General features: G+C 43.9%; 2 protein-coding genes across 2 annotated transcripts in view; one reads left to right on the forward strand and one right to left on the reverse strand.

Annotated features, from left to right (window-relative positions):
- Positions 1-16,187, forward strand: part of COL8A1 (collagen type VIII alpha 1 chain) — an 88,310-nt gene that overhangs the window by 66,179 nt on the left and 5,944 nt on the right. Inside the window, exon 4 of the mRNA XM_041463700.1 lies at positions 15,612-15,927. Coding sequence (XP_041319634.1) covers positions 15,615-15,927 — 313 coding nt within the window. The 5' untranslated portion in view covers positions 15,612-15,614. The remainder of the gene's footprint in view (positions 1-15,611; positions 15,928-16,187) is intronic.
- The window catches only part of ST3GAL6 (ST3 beta-galactoside alpha-2,3-sialyltransferase 6), a 58,285-nt gene continuing 47,336 nt past the window's right edge, over positions 5,239-16,187 (reverse strand). The window contains exon 11 of the mRNA XM_041463702.1: positions 5,239-7,887. Coding sequence (XP_041319636.1) covers positions 7,864-7,887 — 24 coding nt within the window. The 3' untranslated portion in view covers positions 5,239-7,863. The remainder of the gene's footprint in view (positions 7,888-16,187) is intronic.

Raw genomic sequence — 16,187 nt, forward strand, 5'->3', positions numbered from 1 at the left:
CCAAACTTCTTGTCTGCACAAGTGACCAGTACTCCAACTCCTGAGTTTCACAAGCTTCTAATGTTCTAATGTTGCTAATTGTTACATGGAAGTAATTAATTTAATTACTTGAGAAAAATCTATTCCAGATCATGTAGTGACCCGAATTACTGAACTCTTGCTTTTTTCTTTACAAAATAGATATTCACCAGTATAATCAATGCACAGGGACTGGTGGGACACAACTTTCTCAAAGTTACAGTCTCTATTGCATGTGGTTTTCCATCATGCTGTTCATATTTCTGCATTTTATCTGTGTCACAGATCCTCCCAAGGAGAATTACTAGACCTTCATAGTCAGGAGGTTTCATAAAGTATTAAACTTCAGCAATCATTTTTTGCCTGAGGCAGACAAGGGAAAACTAGCCAGGAAATTCTTCAACAATATTGCGTTAATTTGCATTTACAAATGGAAAATAAGTAGGTTTTTCGTCTCTTCCATAACAGTTATCACTGGGCTATGAATGCCACAGCAGTGTTGTATGGTCACAAAACACTGATGACTGCAAGTGCAGGAAAACACAAATCTGTCCCCTTCCACTGGATAACTTGTCATGGCTTAGTCCTCTGAACACAAGTTCATTTCAGGTGTCACATTTAATCAAGATGAGGACTTCATTCCAAGCCAAAGACATAATACCGTGTAATCTTTGTTACAGTACCCAAAAAAACTAAATAATTTTCAATAGTCCACTGTTAAGAGACTGATTTGGGGAATAAATATTAAGCACAAGAAAGGTTAAAACAAGCTAATATAGCTATTAGTCACAGAGAGAAGAAAGATAAGTAAGAAGGAATTCAAGAAAACAAGAAGCAGGAGAAGAATTTAGCAGAAGTTCTCAAAGGTGATTTATGAGATTTGTACACTGTCTCCGTCTCTCTGGGTGCCTCCCAGTGAACCCCGGCCAGCCCCGGGTCGGCAAACAGCGGGGGGGCAGCCCCGAAGCGACCGACAGCGGGGGGACACTCTCTGGTGCCCCGAGGGAAGTATAAAAGCACGCTGCAACAGTACACATATTAGGAGATAATCCAGTCTAGAAGCTGAATAGGCAAAAACCCCAAAACTGGAAAAAAAATACCAAGTTGAGGGTTTTTTGCAATTTCTTAGTGATTTTGATTACTGGTACTGCCTTTTAGGTTGAAAAGGAGTGTGATAATTTATTTCTATAGATACTATTCTAAATGAATCCATTTAAAGGCAATGACATTGTCATGTGGCAGCAGTTTGTACATTCTGCCCTCTGTTTCTTAAAAGAAGAGATGAAAACTCTTTGTAAGTTTGCCTTACTTCCCCTCTCTGCATGTTACTTTCAAAAACCTGTATTGAAAACAGTATCTAATGAAAGAGCAAACATGGATGCCATAAACTCCCAGAGATTGTAAAATATTTTGGATTTTTGTCCAGTACAATCACTGCTGATTTATTATTAAAGCTTAAATCAGTGATGATGGAAGAAATTGGATTACCTCCCAGTTCCAAGCAGAGAGCTGTTAAATCTCTGGTATCTCAATTAATTCCTTCACACATTCCCCTCCATTCCAGACCGAGCTCTCCTCCAGGTGTTTCTTCCTTTGCTTGCCATGAAGCTGCTGTGCTCAGTGTGAAACAGTTATGTCAGCACAAGCTACTCATATAGATGCAGAAATACCAGCAAAGCTGACTTGGAGTTTTGATTTCTTTAGCTGAATTCTCACTGATTGTTTCATTTGTGTGCATATGCTCAGGTGTGCGTACTTGGGCTGTCCCAGCACTCTCCCAGCACCTTGCTCAGCCTTGCTGTTTTGGCTGCTGTTCAGCTACGAGTAGCTTGTCATTTAGTGTTGTTTCAGCAGCAAAGTGCTCCTGCTTTAAACACAGCCCAAATTGCACCTCATATCCAGTGCTAGCACTTGTCCAAGTGTCTCACAAAGCTGCAAACACACCTTTGGAAACATTAGCCCCTGGGTGACTTCACTAACACAAACTGTAAGTACAGTCCTCTAAGGAGCTCATTCCTGCAGGATCAAATCAGCCTTACTATTTAATTTATTGAGAAATATGTGACAATTTTCAAGCAATACTGTTCAAACCAAAGAAAAAAACCCTCTCATTCTAATCCTGTGGGCTATAATTATATGCTCTAGAATACCTCTTTCATTAGCATAGTTACCACAAAGAAGATCAGAAGTTTTTCTGTTAAGAACACATGATTTCTGCTAACATTTGAAAATCTGAGTATGTTTCTTGACTAAACGCAAAATTAACTTGGAATTAATGTATGTTCCCCATCTCAGAGTCAAACAAAATGCACAAATGAAAATAAATTTTAAGCACTGCTGATAGCCATCCTACTTTATGAAACATAACTCCATTTTTCTTGCTAAAGAAATACCAGCCTAGTGGATTTATTTTTGAATTTGGTTGAGCCATGGCCTGTAAGTAGCCATAAACCTTTGGTTCTGATGTTCAGCAATGAGAATCTGGTGGACAAAGTTTAGAGGGAAGGATATGGAATATTTTAAGTGCATTGTTTTTTCTAATGCCAGATTTTGTGGAATTAGTAATTGTTGATCTAACTGCATCATTTTGGGAATATCTAGCACATGCCTTAACTATGCCTTTGCACAGATACAAGAATAATTTTTACAAATGCTTAGCTGCTTGTAAAAAGTCTATATTTTTAAACAAAAAAAAAAAAAGAAGGATAGGGCAGGTAATGAAGGCCTTAGCTGATTGACAGTACAGGTCATAGAACCTTTCAGATCCTAATCCATGAGGGGATGTTTGCATCTGGCTCCATAATGGAGTCCATATGCCTGAATTAGATGCCGGTACTCCATGCATGTGTGTAAGGAGTGTTAAGTGCCTTGGAGGGGTATTCACAAAAGCCACTGTTTGGGGAGTTGCCTAAGCCAGCCAAATAGGGAAGGCTGAAGATTGCAGTTCATCCTAAGTCCTAGCTCTGTCCTGGGTTTAAGCGCCTTCTGGTGAATGAAGTACACAGGCACAAGTCCCTCCACTCTCGGCTCATAGCTCACAATCCTCTTTTGAAAGCAGGTGCCAAATTTTTCTTTAAAACTCCAAGCAACCATCAGCAGCTCAAGCGAGTCTTACTTGGGCTGAGGAACATTGGTCTAATTCTTCCTTTAGCAAAAGGTGCTTCTGAGGTTTGCATTCCCTCCCTCCTGGGCATGCCAGGAGGCTACAGGTATCAGCTCCCAAGAGGTGGGTAAGAGCTGGCACAGGTCACAGCAGACCCAAGAAACCATAGGGAGGAGGGAAACCAATGAGAGACTTTGTCTGAAAACCTGGGAAGTGTCCACAGGTAAAGGGAGCCTCAGGTCCACACCCAAGAAAAGCTTGTGCACTGGGACCAAGATGCCTTTGAGGAGGATTTCAGTGGTCTAACAGCTCAGGCATCAGCTTCTCAGGCCCTGATCACGGGCTTGGATTTCAGTTGTGGATTGCAGTAGTTTAATTTCCCCCACCAATCCTACATTCTCCTGTGCTTCCAGCCCCAGCTCTACCTTGTAGTGCCGCAGGAAGCTGCAGAGAGGCTGATGTTCACCCTCAACCCAGCTGAGCAGCTTGGTCGCTGCATGTTTGTCAGTCTATCCCTTCATCCTGGCTGCAGCATGGATGAAATGCAAATGCCAGCTCCCGGTGCAGATATTTTATAACTATTAGTCCCCAGAACTGAGCACTGACCAGCTTTCCAGTCTGTGCATTTGCTAGTCTCAGTCATCATGGGTCCAAATGGCTGCACTGTACATTTCAGATTGTTTTCCTTGAGTAGAGTTGGGAGACTGAAGTGAGTGACTGATAGTATTTGCTCCTCAGGACTTGACTTGGCTTTCCTTTGGCCTCAGTCGGGTTGTTCCAAGGTGACAGATGTGGTAATTTCAAGTCCTTTAAAGCACAGGACACTGGATTGCATATAGGAAATTTGGAGTTCAAATGACTGTATCTTTTCATAGATGCAGGATAAGTGTGTGCGAGTGGAATGGGGAGGGTCTTTCTTCTGTGCGTGTGCGTGTGTGTGCATGTGTGTGCTTCAGAATTTTTTTCCTTTGCTGTGTTTTTGAGAGGCATGGCAAACACTTGCTGTAAGTATTCACTGAGTCAAACCTACAGGGAGTATTTCACAACTCAGGTTGAAAATTTTTTGGTTGTGTCCTGCTACTCTTATTTCTGCACTTGGAGAGTGGGAAGTGGGTGGTACCTGTGTAGGCCTGTAAATGTAACACTTGCTAACAAATAACAGTGACTTCAAGCTTTGTCCCTCTGCCCCTCCACTGATGTGTGCTTTTGTGCTGAAGCAGACTTGAGTAAGATGCATTTCTTGCCTGCTACACAAGAGGAAAAGACAGAAGGTCTTTAGGAACAGATCTGTTCCTGCATGACACAGGGATGTGTGTGTGCAGTTCAGCCATGATGGTAGCATAGAAGAGTTTTTGGTGATTTTCAGCGGTGTTTTTTATGCAAATGCCAGATGATGAAGGGACCTACATTGGTAGATCCACTGCCTACCATCTAGCAACTTCCACCTTCATGTCAGCCCACAGGTGTGACCCAGAGCACAGAGGGTCTTCCATGAAAATTACAAGCCCAGTTTTGAAACCATTTTAACCAAGTGAGTGTTTAGTTGTAGTTATTGTCATCTTAGTCTTTAGCAAGAAAAGTAGCATAAAAGTAAAATAATTTATCCATTTAGGAAATATGTTTGTGAGCTAAGACCTGCTTGAATTTTGAAAATGGAGTGTCAAGTCATGATTAGCACATCCTAACAAATATGATGATACCTGCCATATTTGACAATAAAATAGGGAAATAATTACTGCTAAATAATTTCAAAGCATGCTCCTGATTTCTCTCTGGGTGGAGTAGTTAGTTTGTTTAATCTTCTAAGGCAAGACTATTTCTTCCACTGTTTGAGCAAAGGTAGGAAAAGCATGCAAAGGGCAGGAATTTTTTTAATGGCAAATAACCTTCCAAGAAAAAATTGTCTGAGAGGAAGTTTTCTCAAGAAAAATATTTTACAGACATTTGTTACTGTTTTCATATCTCCCTTGGAATGGGACTTTGGGTTTCTGGGAAGTGGCAGAGTTAGAGCACAGCAAATAAAAATAAGGGAGAGAGGAGCTGCTCTTTTTCTCGACAGGCTCATCAAAGCAGGGTGAACGGAAATATTGTAAAATGGTAACAATTTGTCTCCAAAATAAAGTCTCCAAAGCCTCTTGCTTTTATTTAAAAAAAAAAAAGTCATGAAACAGCATGAGGGAAAGAGCCAAGAAAACACATTTTGTATGCCATCAATGTGAGAAAAGGAACAGAAATGCTGTGCCAGTTTCAGACAGAGGCAATCAAGCAAATTTTTTGGCAAGAAGGCAATGCATAAGGCCACAGGATTGCAACACGAGTCACAGAGAACAATAAATTATTTCAAATTAGGATCAGACCAAGTACTTCAGGAGTCCCACACAGATTTCTTGCTTTGTAGAGCAAGAACTTGCTGGACTGTTAAAGTAACCACTGCTTGGATTGCAGAGGATGGAGTATGATCACTACAAAGGGGCACAGGAAATAAAATTTCTTTATAACCAAAAGACTGCAACCAAAAAATCTGCACACCCAGAATTAGGCTCTCTTTCTTAATGAGATTTCTTATCTTCATTCCTTGATAGGGGTTAAGGGCTCCCTGTAGTGAGTGACTGTAAAGCGTTTAAATTTAATCAGTATGCATACAGTGCTAAAAAGAGCTAGAACGCTCTACACCTTAGAGAGGATCCTGCTTCATCCTGATAATAAACAGGCTAAAACTTACCCCTTTCCAAAGAGCCATCCCTCCTGCCTGCCCCAGGCGCCCTAGAGCTGCCAGGAGCCCTCACCTCCCAAACTGTCTCACAGCAGACCGCTGGCCAGACAGGCGTTAGCGGAGACAGACACCTGCCTTTCCAAAGCTGTGGCTGTGTTCTGTCCGCCCACGACAGAGCAGCCTTTGCATCCCCAAAATGAAGACATGGTGACAGTGCCCATGGCATGGCAGGATGTCACACACACATGGTGTTGAGTGGCTCACAGGCCATGCAGGGCATGTCAGACCTCAAGTGGCACCAGCGACTGAAACAGTACTTGCTGCAGCCTCGGGATCAAGAGAAACCCAAGAGCAGCTTCTGGCCACTTTTCCCTTGTATCCTTAGGTTTGGCACCAAGTGTACCTCAGGCTGAGAAGTCCAGCCTACACAAATATTCCAACTGCAGACAGCTGTACTGCTTTACATATCACTTAAATAAGAAGACAGATTATCTTCCCGCCAACACTTGCAACAATCAGTCCCTGTCATTATCAAGAATACTTCTGTAATCAGGATTTTTCTTTTCACTGCCATCTTTTGGGAAGTGTTTAAGAAAAAGACATACTTCAGCACTTCTTTGTGTCTTGTAGGTGTCAATGAAGCGAATTTCTGCATGCACATCTTAAGTTTTCCTAAAGGCATTGAGATCTACTAATTCATATAATGCTCCTTCTCCAATCAATCCTTCAGACACAAGACAAAATCCTAAACCATGCCATATTAGAATAAAAATATATATAGACAGATTTAAGACTCAGTGCACCTTCACAAAAATCTTTTTTTACTTTTAGTACAGTAATTCAATTAATTGAATGAGGAACTAAGAGTTCTGTAACCAGTAAAACTGGTAGATATCCTTCAGAATAGCATTCTGGGACTTACGCATATTTGGCCAAATATTCAGGATATACCTGAGTTTGTTAATTGTTGCAGAAAGAGACAGTCTTCCCTCACTTCTGTCTACTCCCACATATCTGATGAGATGGAGCATTCCACTGACTAACAAGTTTAACAGTGAACTGTGTGGATTATTCACTTGTCATTTAGAGCCAGTTGCTAGCCTCTGTTCTCAAAGCTGTAGCTGGCTAACCCAAGAGGTAGTGAAATGGAAACTCTTTATGCTTCTACCAGTGAGCACTGCTAGAGGCACCACTTTGGATTAAAACAGTAAAATGCTGTGATGCACTTTGCAAACTATTATACCATAATAACACACAAACAATTGTATCATGAAAATTTGGGAGACTACTTCTGCAGGGAGCCAGCACAACCTATCCCGGGACAGAGCATGGCCAAGAATGATGAGTGACAGCTGAGAAGGGAGGGTTCCAAAGCAAGCCTGCAGTTCCCTATTCACACTGTGAGGGAACCAGCAATCACTATAGTTCATTATCAGCACCTCGAGGTTCAGCCTACTGATCACACACTTCAGTCTGAAGTGCGTCACCAGTTTTGTGTCTTTGCATTATTTTGGGGTCAGTGGACTGGCAGTAGATATGAAGTGTTCTCACCAAAACAAAACCCAAATCAACAACACCCTTAGGAAACAGTTGGTTGACTATACAAGCACTTCCATGAAAACCAGCCTCCTTTCCAGTGTGTTGTGCATGGCAAACCTGTTCCATCTGATAAGGAGAATTCCTTGGACGATGTTAGTGGCTGTGGCATGTGGGAAGCTCCTTCTATAGCACTCGGTAGCACCAGCCCTGCAGAGAAGGAGCCCTCAGCGCAGTTCCCACGTTGAACAAACAGCTGTGCTCAGACACACCGGTGGCCAGGCCGAGGCTTTGTGCCAGCAGCGCAATTCCGACCCGACAAACGGGGAGGCGGCTCTGCACTTTGATCACTTTGTGTGTTCCACGTCACTGGGTCTGGCTTTGTGTGTCGATCGCTGCTGATCACTGAACGGGGATTGAGTGGCAGTCATTTAAGTGTCTCCATCAATCTGCCTGCCACCAAGACTGCAGGCAAATTGCCCAGAAGAGAGCATTAGGCAGAGGATTCGAGTGCATGCTGTATAGCAGAGAACAGGAAAATATATTCAAAGGCAGGTATTTGCTAAATCCTAGCTATAATTAATTCTAATCCCATAATTAAATTCGCATGCTTTTCTGCAAACATTCCCCCACGTTGGACCTTCCACCCCAGGCCGATCCATGCAAATGAGTATATGCCATGAGGAAAGAGAGCTGCGTCCTGGGGGACTGTGGTCACCCGGCCTGTGGTGCCCAACTTACTGATCCTTGTCACGGCTCCCTGCCATCTGACTTGAAGTAGCTTTCAGGCATTTTCCAGCAAACAGCATCTGGGCCAGACCCTCAAAAACACACAAGAGATGAACCTGCCTGGAAATCAATTACCAGCGCCAAGAATCTTAATGTCATCATAAATTGTGAGCTTCTTGTTTGTGCTGAGCCAGCAGAGGTCTGTGCATGGGAGTTGGGGTTGTGGTGCTGTGAAACTTACCATGCCCAGGTTTGCAGAGATGAGGAGATGCCTGCTGAGCCCACATAGGTAGGCTCACAGCACACTGGGCATGAGGAGGAGACTAAAGGCAACATAATTATGTCTGCGTGGGCTAAAAATCTTATTCTCGCTGTAGCTGCTTCCACTGGCAGGGTGTGTTTTCACACATAGGCACACATAAATACCTGCACACAAGCAACAGATACAGGCCCACATGCAGATATACTCTGTTTGGAAGTAAGAAACTGAGGAAGCCCAAGGGTGCCATTTTCATACAGAAGGCTGGGTGATCATCCAGAGTGAGCACACACATGAATGTGTTTGCAGACAAACTGGAGCAGAGGCAAGTGCTTTGTTTTTGGAAATGCATTTATAAATGGATAAACAGAGACCTCCCCAGGCATTGCAAGAAAAGGTCATATAATTACCAGTGAAGCCAAAGAGAGCTTATGGGTGACCATTGGTTTTTAAGATGAAGCCATTTATTTAGATGTTATCATACTTCTCTAAGAAAGAAGCTCTAGGCACCATTTTGAATTTAAAAAAACCTAGAAACAAGCATCTGCCATGTGTTGAATATTCCCCATTAGCAGCAGGTTTATGCAAGCATGCGTTTTAAAATGTTTATTATGACAATACTTGTTATGACTGCCTTAGATTTAGTAAATACCACATGATAATCAGACACAGTTGTTAGACCTTGAGCAAAATATGATTTAATTTCTTTTTAACATACTGAACAATAGCTATTTCTTGGTAATCTAAACTGAACACAGACACTTGAAACTACTTTGTTTCCTTGGAGGGGACAGTGAAAAGGAGCAAGGGAAAAAAAAATAAACCTGATCTCTGTGGGAGTTTGTCAAGAAGCAAAAAGGCAGGATTGCATTTACCATAAATCCTACTTTCCTCCCTACTGAATGCACAAGCCCTTATAGACCTTATAGCAAGGTAAATTCTTCACCTACTGAAAAAACAGGTATTGCCTCCAGTGAAGTTTTAGGCACTGTTACAAGCAATATGGTGCAGGACCCCACACTGCTGAGGCATAGATCAACCATCTTATGCCAGTAGCATGGCTGGGTCCTCGCCCAGGGGCTGTGCTCCCCTTTACTGTCCTCCTGCTCTTCACTGATGAAAAAAATATTAAATCACTGCAGCTAGTGTTAATTTGGGTTACAAAACAGGTTAGCTTTCAGAGGAAATCCATCTCAAGGTATATTTGGTTTCCTTCACTCCCTGCTTTTATGTGGAATATGATTGAATTTGCAAAAAAATAAACCCCCTACACTGGTATTTAATTAGTTTGCTGGCAAACTGGAAAACATCTGTCCAAATGAGATAAAGACTCATTTGGCACAGAAAGACAGAAGTGTGGCAATGTGTGTGTTAAATGGCGCTTGAGCACGTACAAAATTATTTGGCATGCAGAAGGTTTTGTTTTTTCCAGTACCTGAAAACACAAGTTTCCACTAAAATTCAGTCTCTGTACAGTACAGGGTACTCTCATGTCTCTTCAGAAAGTACTCAAAGTACTGACAGGTTAGTCCTCGAATGAGTTAATGATCCAGAGATGAATTTAAGCTGTGATGAAGTTTTGAAATAGTGTTTTTGAAAACTGTGGACAGCAATGTGCTGGGAAATTCACTGCTCAAGTTGGTTACACTTTACAGCACCAGTGCTGAGAACAACAATCAACATTTGCTTGATTCTCATATCTGAAAACACCCAACCCTTGAAGTCACAACAGCTGTTCACTGGATAGGAATAGCTTAGTTCGCTACAGGAACTAAAGCCGAGATAGGTGCTCTTCTAATTTTGCGCTGAGAATTCTTCCAAAAAAGGTAGCTCACAGAATTAGTTTACGAACGCCAACACCCCCACCCCCAATTTATAAGTCCAGTGCTTAATCCAATGCTTTTCATGTGGTGGAGACCTTAAGAAAGACATGTATGTGGGAGGGTGCACATGTTTGCAAGCACAAATCAATCAGTGGTTTAAGGAATCTGTACTGTATAAAGCAGGGACAGGATAGGTACTTGTTCCCAAAGTAGCACTAAAAATGAAAACAGAAAAAAAAGTGCTCACTTTGTGAGGACTTCAGTTTTCTCTTATAAGCCCTTCTGTGACATTTCTTGAGCTGCCATGTACCTCTGTGTATGAACTGGGGCCAGCCAGTGGAAAGCCCCCAGAGAGCAGCTGTGCACCTCACCCACCAGCTCTCTGCAATGCAGTGGGGCTGCTCCTTATGCACCTCAACACTGTTTGCTATTTCCATTGCATTACACTGCTCTTGCATGTCTGTATTACATACACTTCAGTGAGGTGTATAGTGCTCCTGTGGGATTGGACACACCATTGTAGATACTTGGTAATAGGATCTGTTATCAAGGTCACCCCAAAAGTCACCCTAACTACTTCTGATCTCAAGACAAAAACATGCTGGAGAATTTAGCTTTTCGTCGTCGATTTTTTTTTAGTAGCACTCTTCTGTGAACAAAATATCCAGAGTCACTAGGATTTTTATTTTGCAGCACTCATTTTCCATGTTGAAACTAGAGCACTAGCAAGGCCATCCCCCCAGTGCAGTGGGGAACTGGTCCCTGCAGCTTCAGGCAGCCCCTGTGGAAGGGACCACAGGGAAAAGACTTCAGGTCACTGAGATCTACTCATGCCTTATCCCTGTTTGGGAAATACAGCAATTCAAAAGCAAGGGCTGGTAAGTTAAGCCCATGGGGGTAGTCCCTGGGGTAGTATCTTTTAAGTTCTCAGACAACCCAGCGTTGGTTGCAGAGTGATGACTTTCCTGTAAGAACCAATAAATCAAGGTCTAGTTTCCACTCTTTGCAAGACCACCTATGATTTCAAGTCCCAAGTGGATGGGCATCACTCTTTCCATACATTCTTTACATAATTAGGCTTAAACAGCCAAACTACTTCACACCAATTTAAGAATTATGACTGCTGGTACATTTTGTTTTGTCTCCTGTTTCTGCTGACAAACTCAAGTAGCCAGAGGAAGGTCCTTTATAGTTTTCTCAGGAGAACAGCTCTACCAAAGAGATTATTGAGAAATGTTCTCACTGAAGCTTTGCCTGTAAAAATGTATTTTTTTAGGGATTCTCTCTCATCCATAGAGCCAACCAGATGCCTTCACACACAAGCAACTGAACACTGTGGTTTAGGATAATGTTCCTTCACCCTCAAGTGTCTTGTCCCACCCTAGGTAAAGCAAAATGTTTGTTGTGGCCTAATCTGAATGATTGGTGCAAAATGACATGTCACATTGTGGGAAGGTTCAGTGGCTCCTCTCCTCCATCTTCCTTCCAACATCCAAAGTTACAGTAAAACTTTGTTTTCTCCATGCCCTTGGCTTCTCTAAAGGTGCTCTCATGCACTAATTAACCTGCTACAAACACACAGACACATTCCTGCTGCTTTCTGACAAAAACCCTGGAAAATCCCAATCCAAAGCCAAATTATTGCTCCACTAACAGTCACCTTGGAAAGCATGTCAGATCGCATTACATGAATGGGTTTGGAGGGTGATGCCTAAATTGCTGGGCTTTGGGTGAAGGGGGTGAGAAGTCTTACACTTTGGCTGCATCTTCAAAACAGGTTTTTCTCCTCCTCATTCTCCTTGAGAGAGAGGAGGAGAAAACTCTGTCACCACTGGGAAAACATCTCCTTTTCCTGTCCAGAAGCTCTGGAGGACCTTTCCAACATTTAGCATCTATAGGCTTCTTTTGAAAACCAAGAGCAAGATTTTCAGTAGCTTTTAGGCATTTAAAGATGCCCATAGTGAATGGGTTTCACTGGGAAATCCATTTAAATGGTTTTCTAGTGAGGTCTTCAAACTAGAGCTGTGCACCTAGGCATTCAGAAACAAACTGCAAGGCAGAAAAAACACACTTTCAACTTCTCTCAGTGCGTAAATAACTTTTTAGAGAAGCTGAGTAGGATGAAAGGCAATGAGCAGAAGCTGAAGGACTATCCCCAGCATCTCTCATGCTTCTGAGCAGGCTTTCCCTGTAGTGATGGTATCTGACAGCAATAATCCAGCAGCAGCACATATGACTCTACCACATCTCTCATCAAGACTAATTTTGTCTGATCCCTCCTTCCTTTGGGAGCAGGGGGAGACAAGCTGGACAGAGAGTACCAAACACAGGCTGTGTCTCCAGTACCTGTGGCAGACCCCAAGCCCCAGACAGCTCACGAGGCCACGGGGGAGGTTCTGACCTCCTCCCACAAATATGTCAGCCAAGTCCCATCTAGCCCAAGGTTGTTCAGTAAATAAACTCTCACCTTCCACCTCAGCTAGTCACAGGCACCAGCCCCAGCCAAAATCAATAGATGAGAAGCAATCTGTCATTTCCAGGCCACACTGGCTGGGTTATGGATGAGTCAAAAAACATTACAGGAAACACAGATGTGGTGAGATCACCTCCTTCTCTGAAGCCTTCCTATTTCTACAAGTCTTGCCTGATCTCCCTCAAAATTTCCATGTGCATACACAAAACCATCTCGTGTACCTTGTGGTCGTGCCTGTTCCAGTGCAGGTGCATTGCGTGATGCTTGGCAGCCTGGCACGAGCAGCAGGAGGCTGAGTTCACCCTGAGCTGCAGGCAGGCTGGTGTCTCCCCGTAGGAAAGTTTTTTCAATTATTTCAAATGCCTCCCACTCGCACACAAAGTCCATGTTTTGTAATAAAAACAAAGAGAAAATCTCATCCAAAGGAATTTTACCTATTTCCCCCTCTACTTATTCCACTGAAGATATCTTTTTTAAATAAACAACCCCCCCAAAACTGACCACCAGAACAACAAAGTAGCCAAGATGCTAAATTAATAACCTCATTCGTCAAAATCCACCTTGCCCTTCATACTAACAGCTTTCAAAACCAGTCCTATATCATCCAGTATCTTATATTTTTGTTATAGGATTCACTGAATTTCTCCCTTCATACAGATAATCTTTTTCCTTTGAGAGAGAGGCAGAGAATAGTGCAAATTTTCCAGTCACTGGGATTTTCCCTGCAAACTAGGATAGACATTACCCTAGTCAGCTGCAGAGAGGCAAAGGTGTTGCACGTTACTCCTTCTGTACAGAAAGGAGCAGGAAGGCCAAGAAAGACAAGGGGGACATATTCCTGCCTCCTGCATTCCCCCCCCCCCCCCCCCCCCCCCCCCCCCCCCCCACAAAAACCCCAAAAGGTTGCTTAGGGTCCATGTGCCCAGATGAAGCTGCAGTGGGTTAGTTCAGTCACCCCACCCCAGCCAAGCCACAATAACTGATCATGCACAGGCTGTCCTCCCACTCCAAAGCTCACCATTTCTGCTTTAACCAGAAATACCACATTCCAATGCCCTAATCCTTTAGCTCACAGCAGCACAGGCAGCTGTGGGCTAAAAGCCACATTAAACTCACTGGAGGAGAAGCATTTGCTGAAATGCTTTGCTGAACAAGGATGAGCAACTGTGCTTGGGCTTTAGCTACACTTACAAACTCCTGTACATCTTGGCTCTGGTTTTCTTTGCCACATGGCAGCTGGTTACGTCCAAGAATTCCTGGGAGGGAAAGTGACTGTAGAAACTCAGCTGTGCAACATATGCTCCATCTAGTGTTTATTCGTAGTATTTCATTTTCTTAAAAGGTTTGGTTTGCTGTCAACACATATTTCCATCTTTTCTATAGTTCATATGTCAATGTATGATCATTGTTGAAAATAACCTTCTGCTTTTTCAACTACACCATTTTAATCTAGCCTCCACATACACCTTCAGTAATGATTATATACCTATTTCCATTTAGAGATTAAATCTTACAGAGCAAAATGAAGGAAAAATGTTTTAAAAGAGAAGCAAGGGTTTCCCCAGGTGCTCTGCTAACACCAAGTGAATGGAAAACGTCAAGCAGGAGTAAAACATAAAACCTGAAGGACACACAGGGGAACATTTCTCCCCATAAACGATACTTCCCAGACAAGAGGGTACAGTGCTGAGCCCCTTTGCCATAGACTGAGGTACTTTTTTGTCCTCTATGTCGAGCCAGGCTGCTGGGGAAGGGCAGGAAAATAAGCAGGTGACATAAAGCCCTTGCTGCCTCTTCACACCAGAGCACAGCAGCTGCTGGGAGCAAGTCCTGACAAGCAGTTTGGCAAAGCTCTGGAGCAAAAATGACCTGGAAATGCACCCAGGTTGACTGCAAGGCATCTTTGCATGATAGAAAAAAGGGACAGTGGCAACAGCCATCAGGCTTGGCAACTGCCATGTGTATTTGGAAAGGGCAGGATTTGCATGCCAGATTTGGTCGTGGGGCAAAATACTCCAACACACAGAGTCTCTTTTTACCACATGCTGTTCCCTTATTTGCATTACTTGAGGGAGTTCCTGGTTCCTAATTTGCTGTTCAGCTGATGGTAATGCCCTTAACTGCAAAAAGAAAAGCCAACAGCAGGCGGGACAAGAAGTCCCAAGCTAACATTTTGATAAAGAAGTAAAAGAAAAAAAGCCCAAACCCCTTCTGTTGTGTTAGCAGGACTGGTGAGGTGTTGGGATGGGCTGCCTTGCAATGCGCCAGGATCTGCAATGGCACAGACCTTCAGAAAAAAGTTGAACATTCCCATAGGAAGGCTTGGGCTGGCTGATCCTACCTGGAGTGGTGGCAAGCTAAGCAGGCACACTTTTTCTGGGAGGAGGCCAAGAGGATCTCAGCCCAGCTAAGAGGAGAGCTAGCACGGAGCTGTGATAGAAACAGACAGCCCTTGGACACTGCAACCACAGGGTACAATCCCAGGCACAGATTTAAGCTCAGAAACAGAGCTTTCATTGCTGTGGAAAGCAGAAGGGGAACTGACAATACGGCTTCCTTTGGCAGAATGCCTTTAGGAGATCCCCACATCCCCTGCCTGCTCCTCCCATGTGCCAGAGCTTGCAGCAGAGCTCCCCAAAGCTGTGCTGTGGCACTGGCACAGGTGAGAATGCAGCAAACTGGGAGCAGGCCTCTGTGTGGAGTAACCACACAGGCTCCTCTGGGGTGGCATAAAACTAAATACATAGAAGGGCATTTGCTGTAACAGCACTGCTTGAGTAGACCCTCCAGTAAGTCACCTGCTGCAGGACATCTTCTAGGGCAGCACACAAACCAGGGCCACTTTGCAGAGATTTAGGTCCAGTTTGCTGCAGAAAATGAGAACAGCTTGCCCTAATGAGGAATGCACAACATGAAAAAACATCTTCCAACTGTGTGTTTTGTGGTGCTTTTCACAGGTGATGGTCATGCTGCTCTTCCCCATGCAGCTGCTGGCAGTGGCTGTCACTGTTTACCTAGAGCTGGTGAGGTCTGCTCAAGGTGGTGCCTACTATGGGCTCAAGCAGCTGCCACCTCAGGTGCCCCAGTACCAACCCCTCGGACAACAAGTACCTCACATGCCGCTGGGCAAAGAAGGCATCCCGATGCAGCACCTGGGCAAGGAGGTGCCCCGCATGCCCTACGGGAAGGAGTACCCCCATCTGCCCCAGTACAGGAAGGAGGTCCCGCAGATGCCCATGCTCGGCAAGGATATGGCTCCCAAGAAAGAGAAAGGTATTTCAGCATGTCCCTCTCCACTCCTGCATGGTCCCATCTGGTTTGCCAGAGCACTGTTTGCCATCGGGAAATTGAACATTGGAGCAGGCTGCTGCTGCTGCAGGCTGGGCACAGCTTGTGCCCAGAGGGCTGGCCAGGCTCATACTTGGCCACAGGTGGACAAAACAGGTTCATGGGAGCTGTGGGGTGGCTCAGGGTCACCAGCACAAGACCACAGTCATCCTCAGGGCTGCAGCACAGCCTCTGAGCAGCCCTAC

This window comes from Pyrgilauda ruficollis, unplaced genomic scaffold (genome assembly GCF_017590135.1).
Source record: "Pyrgilauda ruficollis isolate IOZ18807 unplaced genomic scaffold, ASM1759013v1 scaffold17, whole genome shotgun sequence".
Classification (NCBI taxonomy): Eukaryota; Metazoa; Chordata; class Aves; order Passeriformes; family Passeridae; genus Pyrgilauda; species Pyrgilauda ruficollis.